General features: G+C 43.6%; 1 protein-coding gene across 5 annotated transcripts in view; it reads left to right on the forward strand.

The window, feature by feature from the left end:
- Positions 1-10,112, forward strand: part of ADCY7 (adenylate cyclase 7) — a 76,449-nt gene extending 66,337 nt beyond the window's left edge. For 4 of the 5 annotated variants that reach the window (XM_028740188.2, XM_028740189.2, XM_028740190.2 and 1 more), the window contains 7 exons: positions 1,079-1,160; positions 2,046-2,201; positions 2,668-2,814; positions 4,156-4,263; positions 5,194-5,308; positions 6,278-6,402; positions 6,785-10,112. In XM_028740188.2, coding sequence (XP_028596021.2) covers positions 1,079-1,160; positions 2,046-2,201; positions 2,668-2,814; positions 4,156-4,263; positions 5,194-5,308; positions 6,278-6,402; positions 6,785-6,922 — 871 coding nt within the window. In that variant the 3' untranslated portion in view covers positions 6,923-10,112. Of the gene's footprint in view, positions 1-1,078; positions 1,161-2,045; positions 2,202-2,667; positions 2,815-4,155; positions 4,265-5,193; positions 5,309-6,277; positions 6,403-6,784 lie in introns of those variants that run through there. The other variant, XM_028740191.2, reaches the window with a different exon arrangement.
- Positions 10,113-10,685: the final 573 nt, after the last annotated feature.

A 10,685-nucleotide genomic window follows, 5' to 3' on the forward strand; every position in this document is an offset into this window, starting at 1 on the left:
GCTGCTCCAGGAAGTGATCTCAGAGATTACAGTTTCTTAAGAAGCTGGGAACAGACTCAAAGTATGCTGCAGCATGGTGACATTAGCTGCATTAGGAACCCAGTGAAAAAGTTGAGTTATTGGGTATTGTGCGGATAATGATTACGCTAGTGTCGCAGTGCATTTGCTGTCACTGCAACATGTCGCACAAGACCTTCTTCCTCCTACCTGAAGCATTTTCAGATGTTTAAACCACTCTGCCATTTTCATGCAAACACAGGAAATTGCCTTGTGCCAAGTCAGACTAGAGCAGACACTAAATGGCCTCCTTACTTATCATTGTGTTCATCGGTGATGAACTTGGGAGGTCACCTCGTTGCTTTTCTCTCTTGGCCCACCTGCACCATACAGTTAAAGTGCTACAATATGACTTTAAATAGCCATGGCTTCCTGCAAGGAATCCTGGGTGCTCAGAGCATTAGGAGACCCCTATTCCCTCTCACAGAGCTACAATTTACAGAGTAGTTTAACAACCAATTCCTCTTTACAGGGAGCTCTGGGAATTGTAGTACTGTGAGGGTAATGGGGAATCCACTATTTTATGTTTACCAACTTATTCTCTCTCTGACATCCGTTCAAGATGGTGCATAATGTGGAATTTGCCCAATCAAATCTCAAACTGGAAAAAAAGCCCCATCAAATAATTTTTGTTTCATGGGCTGGAAATGCTGCAAGCCTGTCTTCCATTTTGACCTCTTGCCCTTGAGAGTAGTATTTATCCGAGTATCAAACTCAGAAGTGGATGGCAGTGGCGTTTACTTAACCCAACAAACTCAGGGGTGTTCCCCCCCCCCCCCCCTTGCAGGAGACAATATTTGACAGTAATTTATTTATTTTTTCTACCGTGGATGGGTGTCTTTGTGTCTTGTGAATGGTTCCAACGTGCAATCTGGCAAACTCTTGTTTGTAGTCCTCTGTATCGCTTGAAACTTTGAACGTTTTAGAGATGCATTTCCAAACATTTAAACATGGGTGTTTCACACATAGTTCCAAACCCTTTTAAAATGAATGTTTTTGTTTTGTTTGCTTTTTGCTTTAGGTTTTTTATGAAAGAACCAAGAATAATGACAAATTTATACCTGGCTCTGTTTTACATAACTTTGGTTCTACTGTCAAAACAGGTAGGCAACCCAGTCCTCGTAGGTGTGTGATTTGCCCAGAGCTTTCTGTCCTCAGTTTATTTGTGATGTGACATTCCGAACCTTTTTTCCTTCTTACTGTGGTATGTGGAAAGATTGATTGAATAAATAAGAAAAAGATTGAATAAATAAATAGTTCTCATGTGGTAGAATGGATGGTACCGTTTTAGTCTGCAGCTGGGGGGAATTTGTGTTGTTGTTTTTAAAAAATACTTCACTATGGGTATCCCTGCAAAATTACTTTGCGGTGTTTTCCGGATCTGCTGCATTTTGTAACAAATCAGACACGATAGGATTTGTTCTGAAGTGCCCACAGTCTCTCTATGCCTGTGAGTTGTGCTTCCTCCGTTTGGCAGTTGGTTTTGAACGGTGGAAAGTCCCACTTGCACGAAGATCAAATCTGTGAGCCTATTACTAGTGATGATGATGTCTTAACGACAGCTGAGGCAGGTCTGGGAAACACAGCACAATGATTTGGGATAAATAATTAGGTACGATTTAAAATAGAAACATGGCTTGTGGGAGCATGTTAGACAGTTAATGAATGCTGCACGTATACAGGAATATGGGCATTTGTTTGTGGCTTAGTACACTTGGCTTGCATGGGGAAGAAAATGTGTGGGGTGCAATTTGGGGCATCAGGGGTTAAATGCTTGGCTTATTGGTCAAGTCTCTCATTTTAAAAGATTTCAAGCTTTGGAAGGAGGAACAGTTGATTTCATGGACATTAAAAATGTCATGGGGCCCCTGAACCCACAAGGCATTAAACAAGTTTGCTGCAAGTACACAAAGCTTTTTTCTAGTATTTTCAGCTTGCTGATATTAAGGCTGAGTTCCATAATTCCTTGGTTTATTTGTTTTTTGCAGATAGACTATTACTGTCGTCTGGACTGCCTACAAAAGAATAAATTTAAACAGGAACACGAGTCGTTTGAAACCATGGAAAACGTAAACCGGCTGCTGCTGGAGAATGTGCTCCCAGCTCACGTTGCTGCCCATTTTATCGGGGACAAATTAAACGAGGTATAGAGCAATAAGATTCACATTGCTCCATGTGCTTTCGTTCACTCCTCTGCTAATCTTTAAGAGATCGCATGTTGAAAACAGCACGAGGACAAAGCAGTAGAAGCTCCATGGTCTAAAAAGCAAAATAAATCTTGGGTATCATTCACAATATACACCTGTAGTGCTCAACCACTTTAAAGTCATGGCTTACCCCAAAGACTTCTGGAAGCTGTTGTTTGTTAAGAGTGTCGTTAAGAGCGACAAATTTCCGTCACAAAGCTACAATTCTCAAAATTCCCTGGGAAGAAGGAGTGGTTGCTAAACCACTCTGGAAATTGTAGATCTGAGATTTCTGACACCTAGCGTACACTTACTTCTTTGAATTTACATGTGCTTAGACAGTGTTGCTTTAGTTGTATGGGGAGATGGGAGCGACTGGTAGCGAACAATGATATTGTTGAAACTGTTGTTGCATTTCCTGCAGGATTGGTACCATCAATCCTATGACTGTGTCTGTGTCATGTTTGCCTCAGTACCCGACTTCAAGGTGTTCTACACAGAATGTGATGTCAACAAGGAAGGGCTGGAGTGCCTTCGACTCCTCAATGAAATAATTGCCGATTTTGACGAGGTACCTCTTGAGGCTTGTGTGGACCTCTTGGTGTTGGGATTGGTTCTCTCTCTGCCCGCCCTGCCCCCCTGCCCCATGTTAAATAACCAGAAATGAGTATTCTCCTCCCCTCAAGACTTCAGTGTAGTGAAGAGAGATCTTCTTCTCCACAGAGGAGAGAATTGGCTTCTTGTGTCATGTGAGGAAGGTCCTTGGAGCCTGCTTGGCAGCACTTAAAAAATGTGACTGGTTGGATATGCAGCAGAAAGGTGTATCATAATTCAGTGAGAGAACACATGCTTTGAATGCAGAAGGTTCCTGGTTCAGTCCTTGGCATCTCCAGGTATGGATGGGAATCCCTTCTGAAACCCTGGAGAGCCAGTCAGCATGGACGAATATTGAGCAAAATGGACCCAATGTTCTGCTTCTGTAGGAAACAGCTTCCTATGTTTCAGGGATGGGGGAAACTGTGGTCCTCCCATCTCCCATCAGCTCCAGCCACCATGTTCAGTGGACAGAGAGAATGGGATTTGTGGTCCACCAGCAACTGTAGAAGGCCACAAGTTCCTGACCCCTGAGTAAGAAGGATCTCCAAGAACCTTGGAGAGTCGTTGCCAGTCAGAGAACACAACACTGAGAGTTCTTACATACTGAGCCTGAGAGTTCTTACATACTGAGAGCCCTGCTGGATCAGACCATCAGTCCAACTAGCCCCGCATTCCCTTCCCCACAGGGTCCAATCAGGGAAGCTCACATTCAGGACAGGAGGACAGCAGCCCTCCTTCACTCTTGTTCCCCAACAAGAGGCATGCTGGTTCTGATCCTGGATCTGATACTTCATAGTCATCCTGACTAGCAGCTATTGAGAGCCTTGTTTTCCTTCCAATTGACCTGGGTATAAGGCAGCTTCCTATGTTCCAGGGGGTTGGGTGGAGTGTGTCATATGAAGAAAAGTATCCTTGAACCAGAGAACCATGGTTTGATTTGCATGTTTGAGCAGGGTGACGCACCTACTTCTACAACCTTATCTTGAAAGGGTTGCCATCAAGGGTCAAAACACGATGAAAGGGGTGTGGGTGGGTGTCTTCATGCAGGCATATTAATCAACCTATTGGGGAAGTCAGAAACACACAACCAAATCTTAAAACCCACACATCCTTCCCATGTATTTTGTACTTGGTGATCGGTATGAAGTAAAAAAAAAATGTAGCAGGAAAACCAGCCCTATCTTGAGCAGTATAGCCTCTTCCCCTTGTCTAGCTTATTCCACTGGAAACTCTGGTCTGTGAGAAGACTGTAACAGGAAAAAGAATCATCCAGGTCCTGGATTTTAATTGTTTTCTCATTTTTTTCCCCAAACAGCTGTTGCTGAAACCTAAATTCAGTGGTGTTGAAAAAATCAAAACTATTGGAAGTACATACATGGCAGCATCAGGACTCTGTGTTACCCCAGGCCAAGAGAATAATCTGGTAAGTCACCTGCTGAAATACAAGCCACTTTGATAGCGTGGGGGAGGGGGGAGAGAGAGAGAGAAAGAGAGAGAGAAATCAGGGTTCTAATCCCCACTCAACCATGAAGCTCCCTGGGTGACCTTGAGCCAGTCACTGCCTCCCAGCTTGGCCTACCTCACAGGGTTGTTGTGAGGATTAAAGAAGGAGGGGGGAGAACCATGTGTGCCCCCTTGAACTCATTGGAGAAAAAGGTGGGATTTAAATGCAATAAAGAAAATAAAATAAATAAATAAATGTGAGTTTTGTTACCAGCTACTTTAAGCAGAAAAGGGACGCAGGTGGCGCTGTGGTCTAAATCACAGAGCCTAGGGCTTGCTGATCAGAAGGTCAGTGGTTCGAATCCCCGCGACAGGGTGAGCTCCCGTTGCTCGGTCCCTGCTCCTGCCAACCTAGCAGTTCGAAAGCATGTCAAAGTGCAAGCAGATAAATAGGTACCACTCCAGCGGGAAGGTAAATGGCGTTTCCGTATGCTGCTCTGGTTCTCCAGAAGCGGCTTAGTGTTGCTGGCCACATGACCCAGAAGCTGTACGCCGGCTCCCTCGGCCAATAAAGCGAGATGAGCACCGCAACCCCAGAGTCGTCTGTGACTGGACCTAATGATCAGGGGTCCCTTTACCTTACTTTAAGCAGAAAGAGGAATGTAGGTGTCCACTGACTTTACCTGCAGTTCTAGGATACGCCTATAATATATCTGCACTCCATTAGTGGGGGGTAGCTACCTCTGGCCATCAAGATGTCATTGGACTAAAAACCCCATTCTGGCTGGGGCTGATGGGAGTTTTGAGTGCCAAAACAACCTGGAGGGCCACAGGTTCCCTACCCCTGCACTAATAACTTAAAGCAAAGATCCTCTTAACACTCTCCCCCCTGCCCCAAAATATTGTTTAGGACCAAGAAAGACAGCATGCTCAAATTGGCATCATGGTGGAATTTGCGATGGCTTTGATGACTAAGCTGGATGGCATCAACAGGCACTCATTCAACAATTTCCGTCTCAGAGTTGGTAAGTTCAATCCACTCCCCCCACCAAAAAGCGGTGGGGCAGGCTGAATTATCTTGGGGGACACCACTGTATTTCTTCCATATTCAGTGATTTTTAAAATCACTACATCTTAGAAGAACATCTAATCCAGAATTCTGTTCTGATAGCAGCAAACCAAATATCTGTGGGAAGCCTGCAAGAAAGATCTGAGCACAAGGGTGCTCACCTTTCCGTTGTTTTTCGGCAAGTGGTATTTGGAAACATTACTACCTCCAGAGCTAGTGTGATTTACACTGTTGCTTAGGAACCACAACCAAAGAACATAAAAAGAGAATTGCTGGATCAGACCCAAGGGTCCATCTGGTCCAGAATCCTGTTTCCCACACTAGTTGATGCTTGTAGGAGGCCCACAAGCAGGGTACAGAAACATGAGGCGCTATGTTGTTCTCATTCAGACCACTGGTCCACGTAGCTGGTCCACCTAGCCACAACTGACCAGCTGGGTTTCAGGCAGGAGTCTCTCCCAGCTGGGAGTGGTTGGACTCCAGTTTCTTACAGCCTCAACCAGCATGACCATTGCTCTGAGTATTCACTACTGACTGACTCTCCAGGGTTTCAGGCAAGAGTCTTTCCCAATTTTACCTGGAGATTCCAGGGACTGAACCTGGGACGACCTCCACCTCCCAGTAAGCTAATGGAACCCAGATAGTGTTGCCATGACCAGATATTGATCAGCTTATGATAACATAGAGGTGGACTTCTTCACGGGGTAGTAGCAGTGTTCCCTGCTGAGATACAAGAAGCCCTATCAGTGTTGGCATCCCACCGGCTTCTGAAGACATACCTTTGTTTAGGCACACATTCCCTTGAATTGAACTTGTGATTTTATTTGCCCATGCTGGCATACAACACCTTCCTCTTCTTGTGGCAAGAAGCCACAGGAGCGGAAAGCAAAATTTCATCTTAACCTTCCCTTTCCTGTTCTTGCAGGAATAAACCATGGCCCTGTGGTAGCTGGTGTGATTGGTGCTCGCAAACCGCAGTATGACATCTGGGGAAACACAGTCAACGTTGCCAGTAGAATGGAGAGTACAGGAGAACTTGGGAAAATCCAGGTAAAAAAAAAAGTGGGCAGAGGGGTGAAGGAAACCTGTACAATGATTAGAACATAAGGAGAGTCCCTCTTCAAACCCAGAACTAAGGAGGTCATTGTGACTGTTTCCATTGCCTTTTAATCTCATCTCACCTACCCTGCCTGCTTCTTGAGTCCCTTCTCCCCAGGAGCAGCCCAGATCTTTCACTGTCCAGCGGGAAAGAGGTTGGGGGAAAGCTGTATAGTTTATTCCTGTTCTGGAGGTTTCCTTGTTCCTCTTTCTGATGTTTGTGGTTATTTGTTTATTTATTTTGCATGCTCTTAGCAGGAGTAGTAGCTGGGCCTGAAAGGGATGAAATGCTCACTTTGAATTGTGAATGGACTCATGTGTTTTCTGTGCACAGGTTACAGAAGAGACTTGCAAAATACTGGAGAACCTGGGGTATGCCTGCGAATGCCGAGGACTTATTAACGTCAAGGGGAAAGGAGAACTGGTGACTTACTTTGTGTGCACGGATACAGCCAAATCCCAAGCGCTTTGATTCGAGCAAGAAACTGCTGAGAAGTTCGGTCAAAATTTGTGTCTTGATGGGCTTGGTTGTTTTTAAAACAACTTCCCTTCCGGAAAGCCTGGAAACTCTGCCTCCTTATAGAAAGGAGCTTATGACAAAAACGAGTGCGGACTAGAAGTGTTAGTACTTGTATCTCAAGAGAAAGGATTGTGGAAAAGCTCTTTACAGCTGTGCCTGTCAAAAGAGTTTGCAGGTGTCTATGTTGCAGATTATTCTCTCCTTTCCCTGCCATGCAGCCACAGGACAGAGCTCCACTTCTGCACCTTTTTCATGGATTCACAGTTGAACGAATTGCCTCGTTAAAACTTTCCACTGCCTCATTCTTTCAGACCTGGTTTTAACAGTATTGCACTTGTCCATGGACACAGCACCGCCTTGAGTTTGCAGCAGTCTTATTACATAAGACAATGGGACCGAAGACTCCTCTGCCTGAGAACTTTTTAACTGGAGATGTCAGGGGTTGACTCTGGGATCAACTGTACACAAACTTGTGCTCTTATCATTTGGTTGTGCTTCCCCCACCCTCCCACCTGACTTTGAGCTGCAGCTCTGCTCTAGAACTGGATTTCAGTACCAGGAACTGTTGCACTGCCAGTATTCTTCTCTACAACCACAACCTGGTCCTTAGAAACATTTCTGTGGTGGTAATCCTGTTCTGCTGCTAAACCATACCCGGATATATCATACACATCTGTTTTGCTTATGCCTGTGCTATTCTCTACTGGAGCAGAAGACAAGTGATGTGAGGAACTTGCTAATTTTTTGCTCACATGGCTTATTTTTTTCTGGATTCTGTTACCTGGGTCTGGAAACATTCTTGGCCTTGGTTCTTGAATGTGCTTTCCACTCTGGGTGGAAATGTGTGGGTGGCTTCTCCTCGTACACCTTTTGCTTGTGTTGTAATGTTTTTTGCACTTCACCAGGTGCTTTTTGTTTCAGCAGCTATTAGTGCCCCACAGCAACATGCTTAACATCAGCAGTGTGAGTGTGCGTGTAAAAATCCAGATTCTTGCACTTGGTAACCCTGCTCCTATAATTGTGAGTAGCTTCAAATAGTTTTCACTGCTGGCATGCCAGTGCTGTATGGCAGGCAGAATTGGGTGATACACACTCTTAAAATATGGCACAGAGAAACTTCCAGTGTCTTCCTTAATTCGTCTGATAAAAAGAAGTATAGTTTCTGGGGATACAGATCTCTCTTGTGGGCGTAACAAACCATAGGGCAGCACATTGGCAGCTACAGTGCAAATTTTGTACAGTTAGTGAACCCCTCCCTCCCTCCCAAACTATTGTATTGCTAGATTTCATCATTGGCAAGAGGCTGCCACCTGTTTCCACATTTTTATGATAAAAATGAACAGAGGGGGCACAACCAAATACAATGTCCACCCTGAGCCAGACTTGAACTTCGTATGTCTACCACCTTTTGCTATGCCATGGGTTTTTGCTCCAGTCCCATTAGACAATTTGAGAGGGGGGAACCTATTTGTTAATATTCTTTCTCCTGTTGTCTGTAGAGTATTCATTTCTTTCTAGCTTCAGTGATATTTAGCGCAAACTAAGTCAGCATAAGGCAACTCCAAAATTGACCCCTGAATACCAACCTATATAACTAACTAGGTGAAGGAGAAATACTATGGGTTTCAGAACTCATTTTGGAAACACCTCACAGCAGTGTGTTGTTACCAGCCACCATGCAAGATCTGTGTGAGGCATGCTAATTGGGAGTAGGGAAAGCACAGAAAGCTGGCTTCTGAACAAAATAATTTTTCAGGTAGAACTCATTTAGTCTGCTTAAATGATATGGGATTGGATCCAAAGATGCAGAAGGTACAGGTTTCATTAGAGCCTTGTACAAGAAGAAACTAAATTGCAAAAGATGGAGATCTGCTTTTCCAGCTTGTTGCAGGAGCTTAAGAATGGCTCTAGAATCTACCTGTTTTATTAATGGGTAAACTCCTGAGTTGTTTGCAAATCAGGGCCATCAGCTTATGCTCAATATTTTTTGGGATCCATTCCACTGTACCTGCCATTAGGTGTATTCCCAGGGGCTAGCCTTGAAACTTTTTTATCTTATGAAAATTACTTCTGTCTGACAGGCTTTTCACAGGAGAACCAGAAACAAACCACTAAGTCTTACAGGCAAGGGGAAAAGGTGTAAATTGTTTACAATGTGAAAAGAAGAGAGAGTTGTTTATGTGCCCCATGGGGGGGGGGAAATGCTTAGCAGCACAGTGCTATGCATGTGTACTCAGAAGTAAGTCATACTGGGGCAGTGGGTTTACTCTCAGGTAAGTGCACATCTTGCAGTCGGACTTTATGTGGAGCACAACTGAACTGTGTTGACTAGTACCTGGGCATATCCTAGGAAAGCAAAATGAATGGCTTTGCATTGAAGTGTTCTATAAATTTAAATGTGAATACCATGAAACATTTTGAAATTGTATGTTTTTCCCTGTGATTGAGATTCTGTAGAATGCCTTTGGCTCTGCTCCAATTTGCAAGTCACTCTCTGGAGTAGCTTAACTGAAATCCAGTTGAAGTTTATGGAAATCATTCCAAGACTTGAGGACTGTGACTCTAGTATTTTTAAAAAAGTTTTCAGAGTAGAATGTGACTAACTGTGCAAAGATTTCTGGCATTCTTTGCCCTGGATGCAGCCCTGTTGTGTTCATTATAATTACTGTGTAATTAACTTATGCGGAGGTTGAAGTGCCTATGTTTCATGACAGGAACAAAACTCTTCTAGTCAAGTCCTACTGTGGCTTTTAGGACTTTTGGAAAGTCTTAGCTGCCTAGAGTAGGTCACACTGGAAAGTAGCAAGATAGGGTAGTCCTAGGTAGGATAAAAAGGAAACTTACGCGATTGTATTTTGTTATAGCAGCAAGTTAATGTGAAATATGATAACACTGCTTTCAGTTCTTACTTTAGTGTGCATTTGTTAGAATGCTTTAGTTCAAAGGATCCACCTTTAATCTTTGCAACTATTTGTCATCGTTTGGCATCAGTTATCAAACGTCATATGCCAACAGCAGAAACTCAAGTGTGAAATGCAAGTATTAATGTTTAATTGTTTCTGTTCACATTCTACTGCAAGTCAAGGTAACTTGTCTACCTTCTGTTTTAATTCTAAATTTCCCAGATTAAAAATTTAGGATGCGTTTGTTGCCTAATTGCTCTTCTTTTGTATCGTTTCAAATTCTTTAAGAAATGCGTTTCATAAAAGTAAATCTTTCATTCTTGCTTTGTGTGATCACTTTCCCCAGGCTGTTATAATGAAAGAGCAGTGTTACATGAAGCACCTTGCCCTCCATTTGACTGTCAACAAAGGAAAGACATTGTGCTGCCTGAGGGGGAAAAACAAACCCCAAAGCAGGCCTCTTTGCTAGTTTCTTTTCTTATGTTGCCAGTTGCTTTTGGAGTATGTTCAAGGGAAAGCAGTCAACTGTTCAAGTCTAAGGCTGCTGCCCTGTGTACATCTCTAGGTGGATTCTGCTGAATGTGAGTAAACTCAATAAGGCACTGTTATGTCTGATGTGATGTGAAAACTTGTCTAGGGTGACTCAATTTAAATTGAACTTTGTTGCCCACAGCAGCCATTTCCAGTGGCCATGATAAGCTTTCCTTTTGCTTCGTCATGTGACTTCCTGTAATAATAAATGCACCATTTTAAATGTCAAATTTAAGGCTTTCTAGCCCATTGTTACCTCAGTCCTATATGACTCAAATAAT

This window comes from Podarcis muralis, chromosome 7 (assembly GCF_964188315.1).
Source record: "Podarcis muralis chromosome 7, rPodMur119.hap1.1, whole genome shotgun sequence".
NCBI lineage: Eukaryota > Metazoa > Chordata > Lepidosauria > Squamata > Lacertidae > Podarcis > Podarcis muralis.